Consider the following 26,387-nt stretch of genomic DNA (forward strand, 5'->3'; position numbering starts at 1 on the left):
TTCGGCTTTACAGAGCGTGCAAGGGTTTCCCAGACGGCTTTAATTCTTGAATACAGCCTGAAGTTAGCACCTGGCAGTGCTGGAATGGAAGAGCCCTTCTTTTAAAAGGGGAAATGTCTCACTCATTTGTGGTGATGCATCTTTAGCCCAGCTGGCGGGGAAGGACCAGCCTTTGCTTTCAAGCGATGCTGATTTTAGTGCTCCTTCTCTCACTAACAGAGCTTTTCTATAGCTTTGGAGGGAGATTGATGGTGTGTATCTAAGCTGGAAAAGAACAGGTCCTGCAAATGAAAACCTGGCGTCTGTTAAGGCATGAGCTAATTAAGGCAGCCACAGGGCAATGGCACGGGCCAAATGCAAAGAGAGCGCGGTAGGCCTTTGGGTGTAATCAAAGTCTGTGTGCGCAGAGAACCTCTTGTGCATCAGGGTAAGGTACTCGGGGACTGTGGGGTTGGTACCTTTTCAACAGGCATCATCTGTGTGGCAAGGGTTGGCTCTGTACTGGTAGACACAGGAGACCTTTGGGGTTTCTTCGCGCCGTCCTGCTCAGTGGACAAGAGTGGATTTGTCACATCTGATTTGTGGAATTGTTTGTTGGGAGTCCGTGGTCAGCTTTGGCAGTAAATGTGGTCCTGTTTCAAGGAGAGTATCTCCGTGCATGGCAGCTGCTTTGGTGTGACTGTAAAATAGCGTGTCTCTTTTGTGGGAACTGTGCTTAAAGGAGGGAATCACTTTTTTGACTCAAGGTTTTCACTCCTCCGATGTCGCAGAATTAGGAAAGCAAAGGTCACCTCAGGGTCATCAGAGGTGACCTCCAGAGCTGTAAATGGTTTTTGCTTTGTTCATAATCGGACATGAAGGCGTGAAAGAACGTGAAGTTTTGTGTCGTTTTCCTTTTCCCCACAAGTATCAGGAACACAAACTCTGCCCCCACTTTTCAAGGTGGATGTGGTTTCCTGGGAATCTTTCTTACTTGTTTTCCTGCTCTAAAATGTCTTGTCCTGAGGGGTTGGAGGCTTACTTTTCTTATTTGGGCATGAGAGAAATTTCTCACAGAAAGCCCTTAGTTGGAAATGAGGTTGAAATAAACACAGCTTTGACCTGATTGATCAAAATCCCTGTGTCAGTGGCCAAGCTTTCATCCCGTTTTGAAATGACACTTGTGTAATTCTCTGGGTTGAGGAGCTGGTCTCCAGCTAGTTTCAGGATTTGAATCACTGTACTTTCGAACAGCAGGAGTTTTGCCTGTCTGTTTTCCAGCTCCTTTTGAATATGCCTGTGTGATTTCCAGAGGAGAATAACACCTGGGGGAAGGCTGGGTCCCCGCCCACAGATCCTTCCCTTCCAGCCTCTCGAGGCCTTCAGTAATACATTGAAATAGCAAGCAGTAGTTACCACCTGCAGGCAGAGGACGAAATGATGCTTCTAGAAACATTTGCAGGCAGCCTGCTCTCTAGCAATAGTAAAAGAGAGTTTGCGACTCCCCACTTGTAAGCTGCTTGGAGTGTCTGAACTGCTTGATTTACAGTTATTGCTGAGATGTGCAGGAGCATCAAATTCATTGTGTAGAGAAGAAAGAGGAGGGAGGCTTGCCCTTGGCATTTACTTACGTATGTACGGTAGAACACTTGAGCAGCAAAAAGAGAACCCTTGTGACAGAAAAACATTTGCAGCCCCTGAGAGCAGAGAGCATGAGCGCACGCAGCTTCTGGTGCACAGATGATGCTTTCTGTCCCTTGGGGACTCAGTGCAGCCCAATAGCACGCCACTCTCTTAATGTACAAGGATCAGAGTTCTTCCACCCTGTGCTGCTGCGTTAGTGCGCTGGACAAACTTAAGCGAGGAGCATTCCCCTCACAGAGCTTCATCTTTGTTGTGTGTAGATGGCAGCCAATGATACTGACATCCTTTTCAAAATGTCCTGAGATTAGTTGAAAAGTACAATATAATGTTCCTAGATTGTGTGTTATCGTTTTATCATTCATTAACGACAGGGTTTAGCAGATAGAGAATGCCAAACATTCCTAAAGAATGTGGGAGGTTGGTTTCTTTTGGCAAGCACACACAAACCAAGTCGTTTTCAGTGTCTGGTACTTGAAAGTACGTCTGCCTTGGCTGATACTTATCTTCTGGTTGTCTTTCAGAGTGCTGCTCCAGGAAGACCTGCAAGTCAGTGATAGCGAAGACAGCGATGACAACCAAGTCGGTTTTAGATGTTTTATATGCTGGGCGCGCAGACATGCCTTTAAATCATCAGGCCTTGTTGCGTTGTTCCAAATGCCTTAAGCTAACCTTTACTCTCATTCTCCTCCTTCTTTTTTGTGAACAAAACAGGTTGCTGACAATCCACTTGCTCCTCCAAGGTACAGCTTTGTTCTTGAACTAACAGCTAGACTAAATAAGAAGGGAAAAACAAACTACGTCTTAATATATGGGGTGCATGGGTAAGGGGTTCCTTGTTTCTCCTGTAGCTACAGGATTTGGTTTCTAGCTGCCCGAAGCTGCTGTTGAAAATTGGCGTTAGTTGTATGGGGTTTTACAGAAAGCTCCAATGAGAAATGAATAATCCAGGCATGCTGGATTTTTCTTATCAACCAGAATTATATTTCCCCAAGTTCTCTTGCCCTCCACCAGAGTATCTGAAGATCACCCTGGAGCCAAGGGGGTTCTCAGTTGTAGTAGTGCTGGGTGAGGTGTGAGTCAAGTTTTAGTTTAGAAGGAAGCCCAAAACAGCCAAGCAGGCGAAGAACGGAAAAGCGTTGGGTAGACTCACGGAGGCTGTTTCGGCTCCTCCTGATAAGGCAGCTCCTTATAAGTAGTTCCTGCCATGTATTGTTAGTCAGAAGCAATATTTAGGGTAGACGTAACGGCCACCTGCCAGTATTACAAGAAGTTGAGAAGCACAGAATTTTCAAGATTTTCAAGAAACTTGCCTCCAATCCATACAAATGTGTTGATTCTGACGTATGGAACAAGTTTCAAAGAGAAAAAAAAATATTCACAAGCCCATTTCGAAACAAAGGACTGCATCCAAGTCATGGCTCTTCCTCAGTTCCATTCACTCCTGTTGCCAGTGCTGGAGGAAAACACTCCTGAAGAGAGGAGAGTCTTGCAAAAACTGCTGGTGCTTGACGTGGTTGTTAAAGAAGCAGTTCCAGCACCTTGCCCAAGTAACACAGATGAATTGAAAACTTTATGGGAAGAATATAGAAAAGAGAAACCATCCTAGAGTGGATGTTTCTGTGTCATTAGCCTTTATGGCACCCTTTTCTTTTGAGGGATGAGGCTTTCAGAAGAGCACTTGCCAGTTTTGGTTCCTTTTTAAACTTCGGTTGGCTAAATGCAGCTGCAGACTGCAGCAGTCCTGCTCAGAGATTTCTCTGACCTGGTTATAGAGTTGGAGGTTTTATTACTTCTAGAGGTTTTTTATTCCGGTGCTTTATCTTTTGAGCATGGCACTGTATTCCTTGGCCTTATCCTTTCTCATCTCAGTACCAAAACAGGGGTTTCAGTTTTAGTTTTGAATCTTGTCATGTCAATATAATAAGAAACTTCACCTATGCTGCTTTCTAATTTTATCTCATGGTGGCCTTGCAGTGTCCAACAGTCCCAGGCCAAGACTGTAGCATCAGCACATTCCAGCAGCTCGGAGTCAAGGAGCACCAGTGGCTCAGGGAGCACCAGTGACTCAGGGAGCACCAGTGACTCAGACAGCTCTTCAGACTCAGAGACAAGTGGCAGTGAAGCCAAGGAACCTTTGAGAGCGTCAGCGCCTGAGGTGAATGCAGATAAAATGCAGAGGCTGCTTAATACAGCCTCTTGCCTCAGCCTCCCCGCTGTCTGAATGCAGCCAGGACAGGAGACCTGAAATCCTCTCATGGCTCAGGTGTCCCTGTGACGTCTATGCTGCATCATCAGACTTTTCCTGCCCTTTGCTCCCCTTCTAGAATTGATCAATTCTATAACCCTTGTTAACAGCATAATTAGAGTTTTACCTGCTTAACCTTGAAGTGTTTGTCTAGCACTCCTTGAGGAATTAGTGACTTCACTGGCAAAACATAAGGAAGGCGCAGATGAGCAGCACAGCTCGTCTGGGGGTGTCTGGGACCCACCTCTGCTCACGGGGCTTTTCTGGGTGCTAAAGCTATGGACTGCTTCAGGATAAGACCACTTTCCTGATAGGTTAAGAGGAGCCCCTCTCTCAGTGCAGCTCCTGTGCACAAGTGACAGATTGAGCTTCTCCCAGATTGCAGCTGAAGTGATCAGACCTGCAGGAAGGGCTGGAATGTGCTTAGACTTGCTTCTGTTGGATTTGGCTCAGATAGTGCTGCACTGGCAATTCTGAGGCTTTTATTGGGAAAAGCAGACAAACAGAATGTGGTGCCTTAAGGTTTCATTACTGAGAGCATGCATTTTCTAAAAGTCTGCTGCGGAAGTGCTCGTGTCCCATGGTTTCAGACAGTTCCTCCAGCTTGCAAAACGTTCTCAGGCCAGTGGGAAGGGAAGCGCATGCCTATATCCTATGGACCACAGCTGATGTAAGCAGTCTGCTGACAGTTTTGAGGTGCTCTCACAAACCCCAGAAACCCTATAATTTATTTCTTCCCCCTCCGCCAGCCCTAGCTTTCCTGTCTTCTACCTGAGAAGCACCTCAACGGGGAAAATTTTATGTGCAGAAAACAGACTTTGAAAAGGAGTATCTTTCTCATCTTGCATCTACGTGCTTTACCATCCAGCAGTTCAGTTACAGACTTTGCCCTTTGCAACGTGGTGTCTTTGGAAGGAAGCAGATGTTATGTGCTTCTCTTCTTTTACCAAATGCTGCCTGCTTTGTCCTGAGAACCCTCCATTGAAAGACCCTTCTTGCTCCAGTGAAGTTATTTGCCACTGTTTGCCAATGATCAGCTATTTGCCACTGATGGTTTATCCTTGTTTTATACAGCAAACTGTTCATCCATGATGCTCGAGGAGCAAGTTAGTGCACACGGCCTGTTTGTTTATAGTTAGTTCTTCCCATGCAAAAGCACAGACTTTGACCTACAGGCCATAGTTCCTTCTTCTTCTTAAACAGAAGTCTAGTGTTTGGAAAACCTAATGAAAACCCCAAAACCCATGGGGAAACAAACTGGGTTTTAAACCGGTTTTCTAGGTAGTTTCACTCAAAGAAAGTTGAGGACATGTCTTGTTTATCGACGTGTTCTACAGCGAGTTGAATGTGGATAGAGAAGAAAATCACAGCGGAAGGGACCCAGGAGTCTCGGTAAACCTTTCATGTAGTAGAGGCTGTCTTTTTGGAGAAGAACTGTGGTTCCTCTTGGAAGCAGAGTTGTGACTGAGGAGAACTGATGTGGGCAAGAGCATAGCTGTGCTCTGGTGTCCAGACAATGAGCTACACATTTGAGTGATGCTGACACACACATGGTAGTTTCAGCATGGGTCCCAGAGAATTGTGTCTGATTTGCAGCTTCTGTTGTCTGGTTTAGGGTTAGTTGGCTTTACTGTAATATGTCAGACTGCTATTAGATTAGGCAGGGCTTGTAGCAATCCCATTCTGTTATCTGACTGACTCCAGAGGCCTTCAGACCTCGGTCATTGCTTATGCCTTGCTTGATGCGGAGGGAAGCGTGTGTTGGGCTGTGTAGGCAGAGGAGTGGGAAGAGGCCGGACTTGATGTGCTATACAATTCTGGTAAATGGTTTTCTCATGGTTAAACCACAGGAGCCTGACAGCCGACCTGTCAGACTGCAGAGAGGTGTGACAGCTGGCACAGGTTCTTGTCGCTTTGAAAGCAGTGCTGCGTGCAGGAAGTTTTGCGCAAGCGTTGCGAGGACAGCACCTAATCTGTTTTTACAGTTGACGCTCTTTATAGATGTTGTCTCAGTTTGCAGCAGGGTTGGTTAGTGGCAAACAAAGATGAAGCTTTCATGTAGACTGGTGTCTTAGTGAGTGACAGGCAGGGCTAGCAGTGATCCAGGAGTGCTGTGCAAGACGTTTGACTGATCCTGTGGAGAAATGGGGTCTGTGTTTCTGAAGCAGATGTCGATGTGCACATGCTAGAGCATCCCCACGGTCTCATGGTCTCTCAAGCTCTTTCAAACAGTTGAAAGAGGAAATTTTCCTGGGTTCTAGTAAGCTGTGCTAGAAGGAAAATAGCTCATGAAGACCTCAGTCTTTCATCTCTCCTTTCTCTTTTTGCCTGCAGCCTGACCCACCAACTTCCAGTAAGTGGCAGCCTGGCAACTGCCTAACCAAGGTAAGCCCACCCTTCTCCCTGCAACCCATTTAAAAGCAGCACAGTATCTGAAATGCCTGCTAGAGTGTGCAGTCATTTGTGCTACCCGTTTAATGTCTGTTGTGGGAGAGCACCTTGTCTGCAGTTTGGGGGGGTGCCCCGAAGAACTAACCCAGCCATCCCAGTTTGTGCTTTTCAGTTTTGTCCATGGGTGCCCCTTCTGCTGCCATTAGCCAAGTAAGCTCAGTCTGAGTAGCATAGCCTTTTCCTGTGTGGAGTAGTCTGAAACAGTTGTGATTGCTTGCTTACACAAAGAGAAAGGAATTCTGCAGGCTTGAACTGTGTTATTCCTTAGGGGCGATGGTAGAAGCTTCGTGCCTTTTGCTTTTCCATAAATGCAGGCTTTTAACTGAAGCAGGTTCACTGACAGTAACAACCATCCCTAAACCCTGCTTTGGATCTCAGTGCTTGGATAAATACATAGAAGGTTTCTTTGGCTTTCCCTGGAGCTGTCGTGGTTCTAGCAGTGAACAGACATACGTGAAAAGACACGTATGTCCAGTAAGGGGCTTTCCAGACACATCCTTGCAGAGTCCTTCTGCTGTAATAGTTGCTTTCCTTTGAATTAAAGGCAGCCCTTTATTTAGCAAAGATAGTAATTGCTCACAAGTGGTTTTTGGAAAGCTATCTATCTCCCAAAGGGGACTGTGAATAAGCTTCCAGGCAGGCACAGAGAAAGTTGGCTGCAAGCCTTATGGTGGATGGGTATTCGCTATGGATATTTCTGTGCCTGTATACCTTTTTGGTGGTCCGCACCAAGCGGGTAGCTTAGCATGTGTAGGTGAATAAGCCTGGTTCCCATGTGGGTTTAGTTTAGTCTTGGCATTTTCTGAACTTCCCATAGTTGTAGGGGAGAATTCAGGAGGGTGGGGAAATCGTGAAGAAATTTGAGAGACCCCAGCAGTCCCCCTTGTGCAGAGCAGTGGGGGAAAGGTGAAGAGGCAGTAAATCTGTCACTTCTCCTGCTGCCTCAGAAGACCCAAGGCAGGAGCTGTTTGATCTTAGACATGTCCTGCCTGGCAGTCTGAGCGTCTGACTTCAGGACCCCCCCCCTCAGAGCCTCACTGTCTGTATTATGTAAGCATGCATCTGTCCTTGGAGGCTCATCACAGCCAGCTAGGTCAGTACAGCTGTCAGACATCTTTTGCAGCAGTGTGGAGCTCAACCTGAGAGACAGTTGAAGGTCATGATCTGGAGCCTTGCCCTGAGCACACTGCCAAAGGTAGACTCGGTGCTGCACGCAGCCCACTGAGCTCTGTGATAGTGACATAAACCTGGATGTACTCTTGGGAGGGACACAAAGTCCTAGCATGCTGTTGGCTATTGACAGCCAGTGGATAACGCTGACTGATAAGTGCAGGTTCTTTTACATTTTCTTGGCTTGTAGCAAAGTATTCTGAAGATTTTCATTCATGTGAGCTGATGATTTTTGATATCTTGTACTTTTCCATCCAGGGAGTGTAATTGAAAAGTAGTATTTATTACCTCTCTACCTTAATGGTTCCTGTTGGAAGACAGTGGCAGCAATTTTAACTGACTCTTAAAATTTCATCTAGATCATAGTTTTGTTAATAAACCCAAAAACCCCTGCACATCTGAATGCAGCGTTTTCCTTCCCTTTGATAAGACTTATCAAAACCCCCAACTGTCTGCTGTTCATGACTACATCAGGAGGAATCTTAATACATTTCTGTATAATTCATACCAAGTAGAAGAAAAAAAGCCCAGCCAGAACAGATGCAATGCTTATTTTGAGCAATGGAAGTGCCTTAATTTTGATTACTATTAGCCGCAAGAGGTTGAGCAGTTCCATCTCTGCCACTACAAAATATCCAAGCAGAAGGAGATAAAATGTCATCTTAGGATACTGCTCAGTGAACCTGAAATCTGTATCTGCTGTGGTCTGGGTTTCCACTTTGTTGGTTCCACTATCTTTTCAATACTTCTAACAAGAATTGATCAAACTTAGCTGCATTGGTTTATACTTTACGTGAACTTTAAAAACCTGAGTGATTTGGTTTTCTTTCTTCCTGTTAGAGGAAAGCGGTGGACGAAGAGACGAATAGGAAGAAATTGAAATCAGAGAAAGAAAAAAAATCACTGAACTCTTCACCTAAGAAAGACTCCAAGAAACTGAAGTGAGTATACGGTGGTGGAATGGCAGAAAGATGCACGAAAGTGAGTGTGTCTTAAACAAGGAACTGTATCTTCTGTCCTCACACATTTGCTTATAACGTAATGTGCCTCCTGAGGCTTCATCTGCTGAAGACTTGTCTTTAACTCCTGGAACCCACCAGGTGGCTGTGGGAATGGAATTTATTCACCTTATTATTTGTTGCAGGTGTGAAGTGATACTTGGGTGTCACCTGTTTCCGATCCCTTCTTAATGCTGAGGATTATGGTTCTAACCATTCAAGAATAAGCTGATGTTTCAGTGGCCGATCGTCCTCCCATTCTTGCTGTTCGCTGCTGCACAAGCGTTGAATGTTGTGGCATTTGTCCAGATTTCTAACCGTCGAGATGGACATGATTTTAAACGCTTCCCATCCTGCAGCTTCCGTTGCCGTCTGCTCTGTTCCATGTATTGCGCATAGCTCGGGATATCTCTTTACGCTGCAGGAAATGTAATTGCCAGTTGTGCCCATATTGCTTGTCCTTTTAAGCTGGTAGGCAACTATTTGCGCTGCTGCCTTTTGGACCAGATGCAGGAAACACATTTGTGCCAACCAGATTTGTTGGTTGAGTTCCATACAGTGCGGTAGACTGCCTGCCTGCTGGGATGCAGGAGTCATTCCCCTTCTCCAAACCTCCGTGGAGGCGATCTGTCAGCAGGTGATTGCTCTAGGTGGTCTGGGGGGTGTTAGCTGTTCTATGGGGAGTGGCGTCTGCTTGTTCTGCATGATAGTTGAGGTGTTTCAGGGGATGGCAAGAGAACTTGCTGTCTAGCTGAAGATGCCCCTGCTCATTGCAGAGGAGTTGAACTAGACAGGTGTTAAAGGTCCCTTCCAAACCAAACTACGATTCTATTCTGTGATGTTTGAACTCTCAGAGAGTCCATTATTTCTGCTTTCATGAGAAACAGAAGTAGCCTTAAAATGCTTTCTAGGCAGGTGGAGAGCATTTCCCTTCTCCACTGAAATCATCTTGTTGGTTTTGTCTTTTTGTGTCTGTGACTTAATGGGCAGACAAGCGTGTGTTTTGAATCATGACTCTGTCTGGAATTTCAGGGGGCCTTTATGGCCGGGAATTTCTCCTTTATTCCAGCATAGCGTTTGCAGTGCTTCAAATGGATGTACTGAGATTTCCCCTATATAATTTGCGTAATTTGTGCTGCCAGTATTTTGGCTAGATCTTTGCTAGAGCAAATGCTTCCAGGCGCATGTCTTCAAATGGGAGGCTTGCGCATCAGTCATGGGCTACTGAATTAAATTCTTGCTGTGACTTGAATTTGAGGCATTGGTATAGCGTTGAGACTTGAATTTGAGGGATTGGTATAGCGTTGAGGTTTGTGGCCTGAAAATACGAGTAAACTGCTTTTCTGCCGAGAAAATAGAGATGTACTCTTGAAACGCTGAAACGCTGGGCTAACGTTTAGTTGGGTCGTATTTCAGCTGGTGTCATAACGGAGGGGCTTTGACACTGGGGTTCATTCCTCCCTTTTTCTCAGTGAAGGCAAACCCCATGCTCCGGCTTTGGGAGTGAAAGGAGAATATGTATTTTGGAGGAGAGAGGGCACTGGATCAGGTCAGAGGGTGCTGCTGTGCTATAATCCTCTCTGGAGCTGTAACAAGGCAGTGAAGTGAGGGAGCACGAGTGCAGTGAGTAGGGACTGTGCCATGGGAAAAGTGGGTTGTGGAACAGGGGAGAGGACTGTCCCATGCACAGCAGAAGGAAGCCAGATGTGCAACGTTACACTTCAGTCTTTTCTCTGGGTTTAGCTTAATTTCCTCCTTGTGATGTTGCAGTCCCTGAGTTGGAATGCCCTGTTGGCTGATTTCTCACAGAGAACTGACTGTCTCTGTCTTTAAGTAAAAAGGGGCTGTGTTGGAGGGATGTCTTTTTTGCAATATCCTGCTATCCTGGTTATAAATTTTTATTCCAGGGACAAGTCCTGGGGCTTAATTCTACTTGAAAAGCAACTCGCTTGTCTGTTGTCAGCAGCTGAAGATGTGGTATCTAATGCACACTGAAATTTCATTTTTCTTTTGTTGGATTCTTAATGTCATCTTCACTTCCAGAGAGATTTCAGCATCATCAGTATATGATGCAACGAATTTTGTAAAAATTCACTACATTATTGATGCACCATATTCATCCCAATTGCTGAATGCTCTTCCCGTCTCCAGAGCATCAAACTCCAAAGCTTCATTTGAATACTGGAAGAATGATTTTCAACCTCCACCACTGCCACCACTGTGTCCTATACCTCCTGCACCAGAGTCAACAAAGGTGGCCCAGAAGAGACGCAGAAGCCAGAACGACGAGCTGTCTGCCATCGCCAACACAACCAAGACTGAGAGCAACAACAAGGATCCTTTGATCTGCAAGCACCGCAAAGTGCAGAGTAATGAAGCTGAACTATCAAAGGATATCAAAGTAGGTATCTGTTATAACTAACAGGAAGTTCCCTGCAACCCGTGGGTGCTGCGTGATTCTCTTTAGAAACATGCTCTGAGGATATAGAAAAGGAAAGAAGATAAACCAGCCACCAGAGAAAGCTCTCTGAGGCATTTTGCCCCTTTCACGGCTATCTGTAACCGTACGTCACTAGCCCAGAAGCCTACACTGTAACTTCTCTGCTGACTTGCCATCGTTTGTTTTCATCTCATTTAGTGGAGCTTAGTGAGAAGAGGTGCCCGTGTAAAAACCAAAGGCATCGTGTTGATGGCAGTAACTGTTTCTGACTGTAGGCAACTGCAAGTACAATACTGGTGTAAAATAAGGGTGTTTACAAAAGGGAAAAGTGGGCTGCTTAAAAATAAGAAACATACAACCCGCGTGTAAGGTTTTCATAGTATCATAGAATGGTTTGGGATGAGATGGAGCATTTACCACTTCTTTGGGCAACCTGTTTCAGTGCCTCACCATCCTCACAATTTGCTTATGAAATTGTTAGTGATCCTTGCAGCTGGATCTTTGCATTTTTGGGTTGTAAAATTCAGTTGTCTTCCTATTTACTAGTGACTGGGTGGGTGTGCTCTAGTATGTTGTGTGAGTCAAGCCCGACTGTGCTCGCTCTCTCAGCTGGCTTCTAACTGCTTGCTTTTTCCTTATAATGTAGTTGGTAATGGAGAATCAACGATTTTGTGGTTAAGCTGGAAATAAGTGTGAATGGATATTACCTCTTGCTGCCTTGGTTAGTGAAAGGTTTCCTGAAAAATGTGCTGCTTGCAGCCTTACTGCTATCTTAGCCATTGTGCAAGGAAAGCTGCTACTTAATTTCCCCATGCTTGGGAAAAGTATTAATGATGTGAATGGTATTAAGCCTTTCTACTAGCAGTCAGGTAAGAAGCCAGGTTTTCATTTCCATTATTGGAGGAGGTGCTGGGGAAGTAGGTTAGAAGACAGGTAGAGCCTGGGAGATAGACTATGCCTGGGACAACAAAATATTTCCTATTGAAATTCAGGAAAGGCAAGCTTTGGAATCGTTTTCGACATCTCTCTAAGCAGATTTATCTGTATTCTGTGATTTGTCAGGGATCTGCCGGACACGTCACAAAACTTTTCCCAGTGCCTTCTTTGCCAAATGGTACCTCCCAGCCAAAGAGACCTCAACTCAAGTTTGAAAGGTAAGGTTTTGTCTTACACCCGTCATCTGTACTTTGTAAAGCCACCAGGCCAGCCTGGCCCTGCAGCTACCCTGGCTTCTGCCTTAATAGGCATTTCTCTGGGGAGGAAAGAGAGAAGGAGAGGTGTCGGTGACTTGCCCTGTACTGTCTTCTCATGTCTGGGACTTACCCCACCTACCCCAAAGCAAAGGTCTAATTACAGCATTTCTTGGACTAGAAGCACTACTCTAGAAATTAGTTACTTTTTCACTCTGAGAGGAGGTACCTCTTGTGCCTGCCTACAAATGATAGGTTTTGATTTGCCTCCTTCTTGGCAAGTGGTAAACTACTCTGTGACAAGGTGCTGGGCAGGCAGGTAACTTTTTCTGAGAGGGCATGACTCTTTACTTGCTCGTTTTGTTAGTGCACGACTGGTTGTGTGCCATTTGCACGGTGAATAGTTTATCCCACTGCCTTTTCCCTGTTTTCTGTTTTTCCTCTCTGTGTCCCAAATTCAGACATCTGAAGTATCCAGCAGAATACTACGCAGAAGAGGCCAGGAGGCTGAAACACAAAGCTGATGCAATGGTAAGTTTTGGCTCTGTGCTAGAAATGTAAAGCAGCTCATGCATTGGGAGCCAGTATTTGTGTTCATGTGCATAAGGATTCACCAGCTAAAATGACTTCCCATACTCCAAACTTGGAGTCTGTTCAAGTCATATGTGGGGATGCTGTCTTTGTTTCCCAAAATGTTCAGACATTTCCCTTTGTTATAAACACATCTAGAGAATATGCCTCAAGAACAGGATTTAGAGCAGATGTTGTCTGAGGTTAGCAGGCCACTTTGCTTTGCAGAGCTATGACAAAGCCCTTGTCAGAACAGTTATAGGACAGTTTACCCTGAAATGTCACGATCCTGACAGTAATTGTGTTGCTGGTGGACAAGACTTGGAAGTGCCCTTTGCAGATGTAAGCAGCTCTCTTCTTTATGTGCAGTTTAGCAGTGTACATGAAGTAGTGTAGTTTTTGCTAGTTAGGCCTCAGTCAGATAAGTTACATATGCTACTTGCCATTTACCTGTGAAAATGAAGTGAGGGAACCTGCCTTTCACGAGGCAGGCCTCCAAGACCAGACAGTAATATCCAAAAACTGTACAGATAATAAATACTTGGGGAAACCATTGGTCAAGAGGAAGAGCTACAAACAGCCAGAGCACACCCAGACCACATTAACTGTCACCTGGAGGCCTGGCCCGCATCTTTTTCTTCCTTCAACTCCTGACTTACTAGGGAGAAAAAGGGAATGTGGGTACACTTGAGACATTTGGGTACACTAAGCCATTTTTGTCGTAGTCTAAAAAGGAGAATATTCTTCCCAATAGACTGACAAGATTGCGAAGGCCTTTCAGTACCTAGAATCTGCCCTTTTCTTCATCGAGTACGGAATTGCCTTGGAAGCGAATGCACAGAATTTCGCCTACAAAATATTCCAGGACACCACAGATTTCATCAAGTAAGCAGTTTTCAAAGCAGCATGTTTGGAGGGGAAGGGTTAGTTGCATTGCTTGTTTGCACCTGTGGCAGCTGTGGGTTCCCACCATGGAGCAGAGTTCAGGTTGCTGTACAAGCACAGGACAGGCCATGCAAAGGCACCAGAGACAAATCCTTTGAAATGGTTCAGCATTGCTTATCGGAAGAAGTAGGCGCCATGTCCTCTTGAGCATTTGAGCCTTGCAGCTGAGGTACACCAGAGAACACCGGTTCTGACAAGAAAGGGCATGAAGGGATTTTTCCTTTATCCAGACCTGAAGTTGCTTTTGCATGCGAGCTCAGTAGCATTTCAGTTTTAAAAAGCAAAGCAGCAATACAGCATGTGAAAGAGCAGTCAGTGCCCCAGAGGTCTTGCAACTTGATTGAGGGCAGACTTTACTGGTTTCTGCCATGTGTTTTTCTACCAGTACGCTTTATTGGGGCTTCTTTTAGCAACCTTCCCCATTTAGTTTCAGAGCCATAGTAGATATATGCAGGTAGTATGACATACACGGGCCGTGTGACATGTACAGGCAGCACAACCTGAGGAACCATGTATTGGATAGGAGGGAGACAGGTATCAGTTTATTCCTATTGAAATGAGGGGATGTATGAGTGTGTTTGAGAGTTGATTTGATGCCTTGCCTCACAGCTGAAACAGCTGTCAGGTTTTTCTGTCATAGCCTGCAAACTTTTAAAAGGAATTGTTTGCTTTCTGCTCTTGAAGGACTGTATTTCCCAGCTGCTGCTGTTGCTTTGCTTTGCTTTCAGAAAGCAGAGTTGCTTGGCTGTGTTTTACCAAGCGACGCATTTCCTCTAAGATGTCTGCCCCAGGCCATTAGGTGGCCCATGGGGAACATCTACTTGAAGGGGTGCTGCCTGTTAATCGTGTAAGAGGAGAGTGAGTCACATAAGAGGCCGTTATCTGTTCCTGTGGCATGGAAAACAAGGCGTTTTGAGACAGTCCTCTGCACAAGGTCATAAAAGCACTTGGTGCCAGGACTAAGACCTCAGGGCATGTTCCCTGACTTTTGGACCAGCCTTTGAGATAATGGCATGCACTGTTTTCTCCTATAAAGAGCGGGCCATCAGATCACTGACGGCTGACAAGGTTCTCCTTCTTTTGTTTCCTTAGATTCATCATGACGCTAAAATACTGTATGAGCCCCTCAGCACCTTCACATGAAGAAATCTTTACCGTGTTATGGTGCGTAACTCTTTTTCTGTGCCTTCGTACTTTTTAGACTTGATCGAGTGAACGACTCATTACTTTCAGGGGAAAAGGAATGAGTGAAATGGGAATCAGGGTTCTGCAAGGAAGAAATCCTCACACTTGAAAATCCAGACTGAACTGGAACACCTCTAGTGTGAGCCAACATATCACAAGGGACCACACGTGGAAGGCACAGGCTCTAAAATCTGATATTCTGGTAACTCGAGAGCACCTAAGGGCTTTCACCTAAGGTGAAAGAATGCAATTTGGCTGCTCATGTTGGAGCCACCTCACTGAAGCTGTAGCTTGAACGTAGCTGAGGCACGTGGCTGCAGGGGGGCTTACTCAGCCTGTGGCACCTGTAAGAGGCTGGGCACCTGTTTATATGAAAGACCAGACCCCGCCCTCGTTTGGTTTCTTTCCCCTTGTGATTATTTCACAGTGACTTTTTTAAAGATAGGCAGAAGGAGGAGAAATCCCGAGCTTTCTGGACTTTGCAGCAGAGCTGAGGCATGCCTGCCTGCGTCCCGCAAGGCTGGTGACTGCTGAGCAGGCAGCAGCAAGCGTGAATATTGACCAAGCTTGGGTGTGTTTCTGTTGACAGCATGCGCTGCCTGTCCCTTCTGAACATGGCCCTGTTCCGTGGCAAAAAAGAGACTGCAGCAAAGTATTCCAGCATTCTGAACGACCACTTCAAGGTAGGGCACGCGTAACTGAGCTGCCAGATGCATGGCTGCGCTAGTTACTGATGGCAGCTGAGCAGCCCAAATCTAACAAGAGTTCTTTTCTTGCTGCAGAGATTTCCCACAAAAGCACCTTCTCCGTCTGTTGCAAGGTAAGATTTGAAAATACATGGGTTGTAATGTGCCCATAAGGGTGTGAGTGAAAACAGCAGCTGGAGTATTTGAGTTGCAAGCTGCATGTGAGAGTGCCTTTCCATTGGCTCTTTCTTGCCACCTGAAATCTATTGTTAGGGGCCATGAGTATGTTTCTGCTCTCTCTTTCCCACCTCTTCTTGTTGGGAAGGGGTTTTCTTTGTTACGAGGTCCAGAGTTACCGTGTATCAGGCGGAGCAGGTCTTTACCAAAGAAGTGGTCAGAGGAGCAAAGAAGGTATCATCACTAGGCTGTTTCAAAGCCCTTGTTGTCATCTTTGTTCTGTTAGAGATCCTTTGATACTTAGTGAGATACCCTTCCTGTCTTCCTGGCCACTGTCCGGTAGGGTCGTGCCTTCACCCTGTGGCAGCATAACTTTGAGGTGATACCTGAATATTTGTCTCTTTAGCTCAGTCACCAATTAAGAAACTCATTTTCTAATTTGTGAGTTCTAGAGCATGTTGTCCTTTCTAGGTATCTGCAGCAGTGTTGCTGTGTATGTGGCAGCGAAAGTTAAATGTTCATGATGGTGTTTCTTTCTCCTGCAGGAGCACAGGCATGCCTTCTCCATCGTTTCCAATGCCGTCTCCTACCACTTCTCAGCGGGGAGCTGGCAACTGCAGTGGCAACAGTATGTGCTCTTCAACCGCCGTCTCCTCCGATATCCCAGACATCACCTATTCCTACGTCAACATCACTTCCTATGTTCTCTCTGCGCTTAATAATTGGGAGCGAGCTGATGCACTGATCCTGAAGAATCAGGGTAAGCTTTTGCCCTCTGGCTTTTCTGTCTTTTGTGTTGTGTTTGTACGTATGTGCATGCCTAAATTCTAACAGTGTAGCAAGCACCATACCTAAAGATCAAAGCATTACATACAGACAGCTATGGCATGTTGGCAGAGATGCCAGATGATGATATATTGATGAGTGTTGCCATTTAAAGGTTGGCTCGGCATCCTCAAATGTCTAAGAGCTAAGGGGTGAGCGTATCAAGTGCAGGGAACCAGCCAACTCGCATTTCCTGGTAACACAAGAGGCATAAGGAGTTTTTTGCTCTTTACTTTTCCCTTTGGGATGCTTAGGTTTGCTGAGTGGGTTCACTTTTACTAGAAACATTTTGGCCTGCAGCCCTGTGCTTTTGTTGGTCAATCTTCCAGGTAGTTTTGTCTTGAGAGCAGTGGGGCTGGCATCACCCTGTAACAGAGAGGCTGAGCTGCCCTTGAACTGGAGTTCTTCTGGGGCACATGATCAGTATTTGCCGGTAGCATCTCCTGACATTGCTGCTACTTTTTGTGTTTTACAGTTTTGTTGTTAAAAAGATTGTACTGTCCTGTGGTGCCGCGACAGGTACAAGCAGCGGTGAATGCTCAAAAGCCCTAGATTGGGTGCCTTCAGTGTGTAACCTGCTATTCCACGTGGCATTTGCAGCCATTGCAGTCATTTTCCATAAACCACAGCTTTCTGAGCTGCTGTGGGTGAAGGGGTGTAGTGTCACAATCTGTTGGCAAACTCAGAAAAACCCAAAAAGACCAATGTGCCTGGCTCAGTTGCTGGAAGGTTGTAAAAATTCGCTAACGAGGCAGTGGCTGGAATTCAGAGAATACTCCCGAAATGTTCCTTACACAGCTGAGCAGAAATTTTCAGCCTCCAATCTTTGTGTGTAAAAAACGAGAGCCGAAAGGTACTCTGCAACATGATTGAGACTGGAGGGACTAAGGGACTGGGAAAAGCCCATGTCACTGGAAGGCAGGTCCTACAGGAACGTCTCAGAAAGGTGACCGGAAAGGAACAGGTGGGCTGATTTCCCATAACTTGCTGTCACCTGCAGAGAAGATTGCCAGTACAGAGCAGGGTGTGCGGCCTGACGGCACCTCCCAGCAGCCTCAGATAGGCTACAAGAGCCGTCTCCTACCTGTGCAGGAGAAGGAGCATGGTGCCTGAAGTTGGTGGGAGGATAGGAGCACTACCTTAACCCTGCCTCAAGTGCCCAGCTAAAAGCAACTCAAATTAGAGCTGTATAGCCTGTCAAGCCTTAGAAATGTTTAAACCTGTTCAGTTGAGAAATCGTGATGGCTCCAGGGTTTGAGGATGGATGAAAGGAAAGGGCTGTTCTGACAGCTGTGTGTGCTTCTGGGCATCCTTCAGAAAGACGGTCAAATCTGGCCGGTTCAACATCTGGAGGAGCATGTGGCAGGGACTGGGGTGTGAACACCCAGACTTCTGCCCCCTGCCGTGGAGTCTCAATGTCCTTTTACAGGCACTGGGGGAGGTGGTTCAGTGTGTATGCACACGCGAGTGCCTTTTCCTCTCGTATGCCCTGCCGTGCGTGCTTGTTAACACTTCCCAGCCTTCTAATACCGCTGAGCTGTCTGTATTAACCACGTGTTTAACGGGACTTCCCAAGTGACAGTGTGCTGCTGTTGTTCCTCCGTGCCTCTTGTGTGAAACCAACCAAATGTTTTCTCTCTTTTTTTTTCCAGAGTTTTTTGGGGAACTCGGCGCAGCATCGGAGGAGCTGTCACTGACCAGCAGCTTGATCAGACTAGTCCGCTATGTTAGACAGGGTTTACACTGGCTGAGACTGGAAAACAACATGCCTTAACTGGTGCTCAAGTTACTTAAGTTGGTTGTTCTTCTTCTTCTTAAGTAGATGGAACAACTTCTTCTTCTTAGGTACCTCGACCAACTTCTTGGGTACCTCGACCAACTTCTTAGGTACCTAGGTACCTGCAACAATTTCTTAGGTACCTGCAACCACTTCTTAGGTGCATGCAACAACTTCTTTGGTACCTGCAACAACTTCTTTGGTACCTGCAACAACTTCTTAGGTACCTGAAACCTCTTCTTAGGTGCCTGCAACCACTTCTTAGGTGCCTGCAACCACTTCTTAGGTGCCTGCAACCACTTCTTAGGTGCCTGAAACGACTTCTTAGGTGCCTGCAACCACTTCTTAGGTGCCTGCAACCTCTTCTTAGGTACCTGAAACCTCTTCTTAGGTGCCTGAAACCACTTCTTAGGTACCTCCAACAACTTCTTAGGTACCTCCAACAACTTCTTAACTGCCAGGAACAACTTCTTAGGCACGTGGAACAACTTCTTAGGTACCTCAAAGAACTTCTTAGGTACCAGGAACAACTTCTTAGGTACCTCCAACAACTTCTTAGGTACCTTGGAGAACATCTTAGGTACCTGGAAGAACTTCTTAGGTACCTGGAAGAACTTTTTAGGTACCTGGAACAGCGTCGTAGGTACCTGGAAGAACGTCGTAGGTACGTGGAACAACTTTTTCTTCTGAAGTACCTGGAACTTCTTTTTCTTACTATCATTCTTATTTCTATTATTATTATTTCTTTATTTTTGTTTTCTGCCCTTGGGGTTTTGTTTGTTCTTTGCACTTTCAAAGTCTCAGCCTCTCTTTATTGAATTCTTAGATTGTTCAGGTGTTGAACTGTGGAACTGTCAGCTACAAAGCGCCTGCAGAGGAAGAGGAATCATCGTGGGATAGATCTGGGTATACTGGAAAAACATTGAACTGTTTTGGGGAGGAAAGCCACAGCGTTGATGGCACCTTCCTTTAAAACAACGAAGCGCAATGAAGTGTCTGAATGGCTCAATGTATTGATGGTCTACAAACATTTCTATAAATAACCAGTGGAACAATAATTATACATTAAGAAGTGCCGTCAAGAAGGACATCTTCCTCCTGAGGTTATTATGCAACATCCCAGTATTTGCAACAGCTGTTTGAACAGAAGACATCTGAGAGAAGTGTTATTGCAAGCACAGGTGCAGTCTTTGTTGTCTTTACCTCTGCATTGGCAAGTAACACCCTCACCAGCGCCGGGCAGCGTTACGTTCTAATAAAAGCCACAAAAATTACTGCCTTGCCTGTGTCCGACCTCACCCTTTGGCATTTGTCAGCCACCCGCTGTCCTGAGAACTGGGGGAAAGCCACCGCCTTCAGTGCTGCAAGTTCACTCCAGTCATCGCTGCTTTGGTCCTTCTGGCCACGCACACATGCTCTTAGCACTTGAACTGTGTTACTTAGGGTCTTGTTTGGCTTAAACCTTGTAAGCCAAACACAGTTGGGGTGGCAAAATGACGAAGTGTGGTTGGAAAGAGCTCTGCCTCTGCTGTGGTGAAGGGACATCACTGACACTGAGGACTCCTTGTCCTGTTGCTTTTTGCCATTTTGACTAGTGGGGGTACTCGGCTTGTACTGGGTCACTGTGGTTGTTTGGACGCTGTTCTGGGTCTGAGAGCTTACACGGGGAGGAATCGCTTCTCTCTAAGGAGGGGCTGAGTGGTTGAATGTGGAACACAAGACAAATTTTGTGTTTGGGTATTTGCCTGTAACCGTTGTTGGTGTCAATGACTATGTAAAAGCAGGGTTTGGTAGCAAAGTAGGACCTCCTTCGTGTGGGAGGTAACTCATGTGCTCTCTCTGAACCAAACTATAGGATGGGCCCAGCAACTTAGGAATTTGTCAAGGGGACACCCGAGGGAATAATGAGCTGTTTGCAAGCAATTTTTTCCTTGTTGGGGGCTGCGTTTTGAAAATGTGATTTTGCAGGTGACAGTAACTGTGAGGGCAGCATCTGCGGCACTTGTGTGTTCAGTAGGGGGACACCGTTCTCTACCCAAAGATTTCCTGTTGTGTGGCAGCAGCATCCTGCCCTCCTCATATCTCACAGTGTGCCTTAGCCCTCTGGTCCCCTCTGGCACCCCTTGCCCTGTCTCGGACAGACCTGTGGGAGTGGTGAAGAGAATGGTGTCCTAAAATAGCTGTACTTACAGGAAAGGATGAGCTCCGTTTTCCCCATGATTTCAGGATGGAGGAACAGGTCTGCGTGTGTGCAGCAGTATTGTGTAAATTACCTGCTAGTAGTCTGGATGGTCACGAAAGTGGAGAGCAAAAGGTGTGCGTGCCTTAGTGCCTTTCAGGGATAAGCTGTCCTAACCAGTGGAAGGAAGGTCCATGTGTCCCCCTCGCTCTTTTACCTATCAAACTTCACTTGCGCTCCTTCTCCCTGGGCTGCTCTGGGTGAGCCAGGGACAGAGAGGGGCTCAGCTTTAAGTGTTTTGTTCTCGGGAAGCATGGGGATGGCCAGCCAGCCTGAAGGCTTGACATGCACTTTGGAGCTCGATTCCATACTAGTGGGTTGATGCCGCCTTGCGACTGTCTTCAAAGCAATTTAGCAATTTTTAGGCTCACCGGCTGAGGAAGAGGAAGGAAGCTTTATTGAATCTGAAAACCACTGTGGGAGTCTGCAAGAGCCTTGGCAGAGTGTTAGTTATGGGTAAGCATAAGGTGAAGCAGGGACGCAGGTCCCCTCGGGACTCTAATTTTGCATACACCCCTCTCACTCCCTGCTGCCAGACCGTGTTCCCATTGGAGAGCCACTTGCCCACCCCTGCTGTAAGCTGTGGGTGCACCAGGTCCTGTCCTTGCCGGCCCTTTAGGCACTTTGCTGCCCAGATGGCAATCATCTGCTGCCCTGGAAAGCTCATGCAAGTGCATTATGTGAGCAGAGTTGGTAAGAAGACGCCTGGGCAAGGCAGATGTACTGGCATTTGCCTCATTACAGCTGGGAAAGGGCACATGTGCTCTGCTACTGTGTGGCAGTGGTCATGCAAGGACTGCTCCCACTCCCAAAGCAAACTCCCCTGGAACTGGAGGAAATGGGATCCTGGGCAGTTCATGTCACAGGTGTGCAAGGCGGTATTTGGGGGCTTTTGTTTCAAAAGCAATCTGAGGAAGCATTGGTACCAAGCTACATAGGAAGTTGTGCTTTGTTGCAGGTCATGGAGGAGACTGTTTCAATAATAGTTAATTTTTTAAAAGCCATCATGTTTCCACCTCGAGCCAGCTCAGAGGCCTGTGAAGGGTTAGGCAAGATGCTCATCATTTGCACTTGGGCCTGTATCAGGTCTTAACAAGTGCGAATGAAGGAATGAAGGAATGACTAAAACCAAAACACGTAATAGTGGAGGAAATAACATTTGCCATTGAGGAACAAAATCATGAATCCAAGGGAAACGGGTGATGGTGAAGTCCTGTAAGGAAAGGAGGCAGCTGTGGTAGCAAAGCGAAACCATTTCCATGCCCTATTTATTTAGGAGAAATAATGCACGTGTTGAAACTGTCAAATGATCTATTTTTAAGATGCCATTTATTCAATAGTTGAAACCCCCCAGAGATCTCTTCTGTAAATTAAGGTCAAAGTCTGACTGCGATGTCCTTGGTTTTGTTTTCTCCTCTCCCTTCCCTCTTGGTTCCCATTCTAAATCTATACGCCTGAAACTTATTTTGGGGACACAGGTTCGTCTTGTAAATGATGTTTTGTGCCCTGTGTGTGATGGAGTTTCTGAGATGGCCGATTCATTTATGTGGGGAAATAAACAATAAATGAAATAGCCCATTTGTTATGAGTTGTTGCAAGCGTCTTCGTGCTTCTTGTAGAGAAGTTGCGGGTTGCCTTTTCTCTCTGACTGGTCTTAGCGTTTCCCTTCTGAATGAGGTTTAAGTATGAATTTATGTACAAGAAGTCTCCGTTTCAATTGCTCCCCTGTTTGTCACCCCTTGCCCTTTCCTTTGGGAACAAGAATGTGTGCAAATCTAGGTGCTCAGAGTGGCAGGAGGGTCATGATTCAAGGCATCAGCCTCTTCTCCTCCTGAAATGGATTCAGAGAAGACTGTGCCAGAGTCCGCCGCCGGCAGCCACCAGAGCCTGGCTCTGAGCACTCGCTGACAGGGAAATCCCGTTGCCTCAGGGAATCCCACAGGGTTCCATGCCCCGTGGTAGCTCTGCTTCTCGTGGGTTGTGTGAGGTGAGCTCTTTGCAACGGCCTTAACAGTTCTTGTTTGGGGCTTTTCCCATTATTTGGTTTTATGTTGGGCAGTGTGACTGTGCCTTGGAAGAATGATTTCTGCATGTCTCTATGCACTATTGTGATACAGTTCGTGCATTATTCAGGTCCTTTCTGCATCAGACACTACGCCAAAGGCGTCTGCTAAGCATGGATGTGGTTTTCTAACGTAGTCTGTAAACTGTAGAGGATTCTGAAGCCTGTTGTAATACCCACCAGACACTTTCCTGTTACAGACGTAGAGAAAAGGTACACTTTTGGGGGGGGCTCAGTTCGCTTTTTTTGCTGCACACGTAAAGCCCCAGTGGCAAAACTGGTACTGAAGAAAGAGTAAAGGAAAGAAGTATCTCATTAGTAAAATAACCCAGATGTGAAACATCCCCATGTGAGCATCTGGTGGGAATTTTAGTTACAGGCTTAGACAGGAGGAGCTTGGTGGTGCCTTTGCTCAGGCAAGGTGGGACTGGGACTCAGTTCACTGCCATCAACCAGTGTTTCAAGTGGTGTGACAGCAGGTCTCCCCCAGGCCGGCTGCAAGATGCATGGAAGGTAAGAAGAGGAGCATGGGAAGGCAGCTCGTGGTTGTGGCCATACATGTGTGGATCTTGCTGTGGTTCTGGTGGGGAGCGAGGGTGAGTTGAACACAAGCTGCCCTCTCTGCTGGCCAGGGTGCAGCTGCACCTGTGTCACTCGCATCCTCTGTTCCATCATTTCCCTACCCCTCGCACCCCAAAAGGTTTGTTTCCTACAATCCTTGCTTGGGGCTAAAGGGAGGAGGGTTCATTTTGGAGGTGGGATGGAGATGGGGAGCGGAAGAGGAGGGACGCAGCAGGAGGAGGAGGTGTGACGTGCCAGCAGGGAGGTCATCTCAAAGCCAGGGAGGGCAAAGGGGGAGCAGGAGGCCGTGGGGCTGCAGCAAGCATCCATGGCCCTACTCAGCTCTGTGCCCAAGGCAGTGGCCCCATCCCCAGCTAAAGCAGCCAAAACTACGTTGGGGTTGCTTTGCAATCAGATTTTGTTTGTTTGTTTATTGAGCCTTTCTTGACTAAATCTCATTTTGCAACTGTGTTTAATCTCTTTTGAGATTTGTTACGTACCATAAACTGTCTGGCTTTGTCGCTTCGGCTTGGCTTATCCTTTTCAAAGCCAAATGTTACATTTGGCAAAGCAGCTGCGTTCAAGTTGACTGCGGTTTCTCAGCCCCGTGCTGCTCTCCAAACACTAAAATAGCCTGCTGGCAGCCTCTGCTTTCTGTATGCTAATGGCACTTTTAGTAACCCATCACTACCTGAAATCAGCAGTGCTCTTGGGCCACCATTTTCTGTAACCTTTATGCTCCTGCAGTGAGGACTTGGGCACAAGGCATGTCAAACACAAGCGACGTGTTCAGTCAAGGTACGGGATTCCTGGGATTCCCACTGGTTTTTCTCCTCTCCTACTCCGTATCGCTGAGGTTAATGTTTCCTTGGGTCCAGCGTTCCGTACTGTAACGATACGGCAATGTTGTCCGCTGTCACCCAGGACAGGCAGCCTGGGAGGAATACTGAGGAAAAGTCAGAGCAGCCAGGGATCAGGTTAGGAAAGGTAAAAGCCCTGGCAGAACCAAATCTGGCCAAGGACGTTAGGGGCAACAAGAAAAACTCCTACAGGTGTGTCAATGATAAAAGGAAGCCGAGGGAAAGTGTGGCCCCCTTGCAGAAGGAAATGAAAGACCAAGTTACCTGGGGCATGGAGAAGGGACACTGAGGTACTCAGGGACAGTTTTTTGCTTCGGTCTTCACCCGCCGGAGCTCCAGCCAACTGCCCAAGTCACAGAAGGCAAAGGCAGGGACTGGCAGAACTGTGCCCATGGGATGCTGTGGTCCACGCCCCGTCCTCGGAGACGTTCAAGGCCAGGGTGGATGTGGGTCTGTCTGGGCAGCCTGATGTAGCTGATGTCGCTGCTCATTGCGGGGGGATTGGACTGGATGGGCTTTGAAGGTCCCTTCCAACCCAACCCAATCCAATCTGTGATTCAGAAGCCAGGCAGGCAGCCGCAGGCACACGTGCGTTCTCTTCAGCGCAGCCCAGTGCCCGTGTGTCTGATCTCTGTGAGGACACTGCTGCCCCACCTACCATAGGTTGTGTGCACTCACTGGAAGCCCGAGTCACCGGTCTGGTGGCAAACTGAGGGCAGGTATGGATTGGCATGGGCTTTTGGCCTGGAGCGATGGAGCGCCACAACCCCTGCACACCAGGCAAGTCAGATGGCAGGAACCACACAGCTTCCTGGTGGCTTTTCTTGTGCTGGAACAGCTCGGAAATGCAACAGTCTGGAATCCAAGGAGCTGTGCTGGAATGCCACGAAGTGGCAGCAACACCACCAACCTTGCTGCTAGAGCCAGGAAGGAACTGCAGATCTAAGTGTCATCTCTTGGCTAGAAGCGCTTTATTTGCTGCCGGCTCCAGTCGAGAGAACATGCAAAGGTTCAGAAAACAAATACAGATGTGGTAACAGCAGGCCAGCAAACAATTCAGGTGGAGCATCTGGAATAAAGTACTTGGGTTTGCACAACTCTGCACTGCAGCAGTGCTGAGAACAGTTTTGGAAGCAGTTTCAGCCTAATTCAAGATAGAAAGCCCCATTTAATGGTGGGAGTCATCTGGAGTCCCCAGCCACAATCATACCTTAGAATCACAGAATTGTTAGGGTTGGAAAGGACCTTAAGATGATCTATTTCCAAAGCCCCTGCCACGGGCAGGGACACCTCACACTAAATCGTGTCACCAAGGCTCTGTCCGACCTGGCCCTCAACACCGCCAGGGATGGAGCATTCGCAACTTCCTTGGGCAACCCATGCCAGTGCCTCACCACCCTCACGGTAAAGAACTTCCTTCTTATATCCAATCTAAACTTCCCCTGTTTCAGTTTTAAACCGTCACCCCTTGTCCTGTCACTACAGTCCCTAATCAAGAGGCCTTCCTCAGCATCCCTATAGGCCCCCTTCAGGTACTGGAAGGCTGCTATGAGGTCTCCACGCAGCCTTCTCTTCTCCAGGCTGAACAGCCCCAACTTCCTCAGCCCGTCTTGATACGGGAGGTGCTCCAGTGCCCTGGTCATCCTCGTGGCCCTCCTCTGGACTCATTCCAACAGTTCCATGTCCTTTTGATGTTGAGGACACCAGAACTGCACACAATACTCCAGGTGAGGTCTCACGAGAGCAGAGTAGAGGGGCAGGATCACCTCCTTCGACCTGCTGGTCACGCTCCTTTTGATGCAGCCCAGCATACGGTTGGCTCTCTGGGCTGCGAGCGCACACTGAAGCCGGCTCAAGTTCAGTTTCTCATCGACCAACACCCCCAAGTCCTTCTCCGCAGGGCTGCTCTGAATCTCTTCTCTGTCCAACCTGTAGCTGTGCCTGGGATTGCTCTGACCCAGGTGAAGGACCTTTACTTGGCATGGTTAAACTTCCTAAGGTTGGCATCAGTCCCCCTTGCAAGCGTGTCAAGGTCCCTCTGGATGGCATTCCTTCCCTCCAGCATATCAACCGAACCACACAGCTTGGTGACATCGGCAAACTCGCTGAGGGCGCGCTCGATCCCACTGTCCATGTCAGCGACGAAGATGCTGAACAAGACTGGTCCCAGCACTGATCCTTCAGGGACATCACTCATGACTGGTCTCCAGCTGGACACTGAGCTATTGACCACAACTCCTCTCGTGCGGCCATCCAACCAGTTTTTTATCCACCAAGCGTTCTGTGGGTGATGGGATAAAAATAGTTAACAAAATGGATCCAGGCGTTATCGCCCTGGTCCGGCTTAAGCCTTTGGGAATGGTAAAGAAAATACCAGGTGCTG

General features: G+C 47.1%; 1 protein-coding gene across 1 annotated transcript in view; it reads left to right on the forward strand.

Annotated features, from left to right (window-relative positions):
- LOC133274632 (AF4/FMR2 family member 1-like) overlaps positions 1-17,618 on the forward strand; it is a 28,887-nt gene extending 11,269 nt beyond the window's left edge. Inside the window, exons 8-20 of the mRNA XM_061464131.1 lie at positions 2,145-2,202; positions 6,203-6,253; positions 8,330-8,430; positions 10,639-10,888; positions 11,990-12,081; positions 12,433-12,436; positions 12,589-12,648; positions 13,442-13,572; positions 14,725-14,796; positions 15,407-15,509; positions 15,600-15,637; positions 16,226-16,440; positions 17,506-17,618. Of these exons, the coding sequence (XP_061320115.1) occupies positions 2,145-2,202; positions 6,203-6,253; positions 8,330-8,430; positions 10,639-10,888; positions 11,990-12,081; positions 12,433-12,436; positions 12,589-12,648; positions 13,442-13,572; positions 14,725-14,796; positions 15,407-15,509; positions 15,600-15,637; positions 16,226-16,440; positions 17,506-17,618 (1,288 nt within the window). The remainder of the gene's footprint in view (positions 1-2,144; positions 2,203-6,202; positions 6,254-8,329; positions 8,431-10,638; positions 10,889-11,989; positions 12,082-12,432; positions 12,437-12,588; positions 12,649-13,441; positions 13,573-14,724; positions 14,797-15,406; positions 15,510-15,599; positions 15,638-16,225; positions 16,441-17,505) is intronic.
- The last annotated feature ends 8,769 nt before the right edge of the window (positions 17,619-26,387 follow it).

The sequence above is a fragment of the Pezoporus flaviventris genome, unplaced genomic scaffold (assembly GCF_033815535.1).
Source record: "Pezoporus flaviventris isolate CSIRO_AGI_PZ_B2104156 unplaced genomic scaffold, CSIRO_AGI_Pfla_v1 ptg000002l, whole genome shotgun sequence".
In the NCBI taxonomy this organism is placed as follows: Eukaryota; Metazoa; Chordata; class Aves; order Psittaciformes; family Psittacidae; genus Pezoporus; species Pezoporus flaviventris.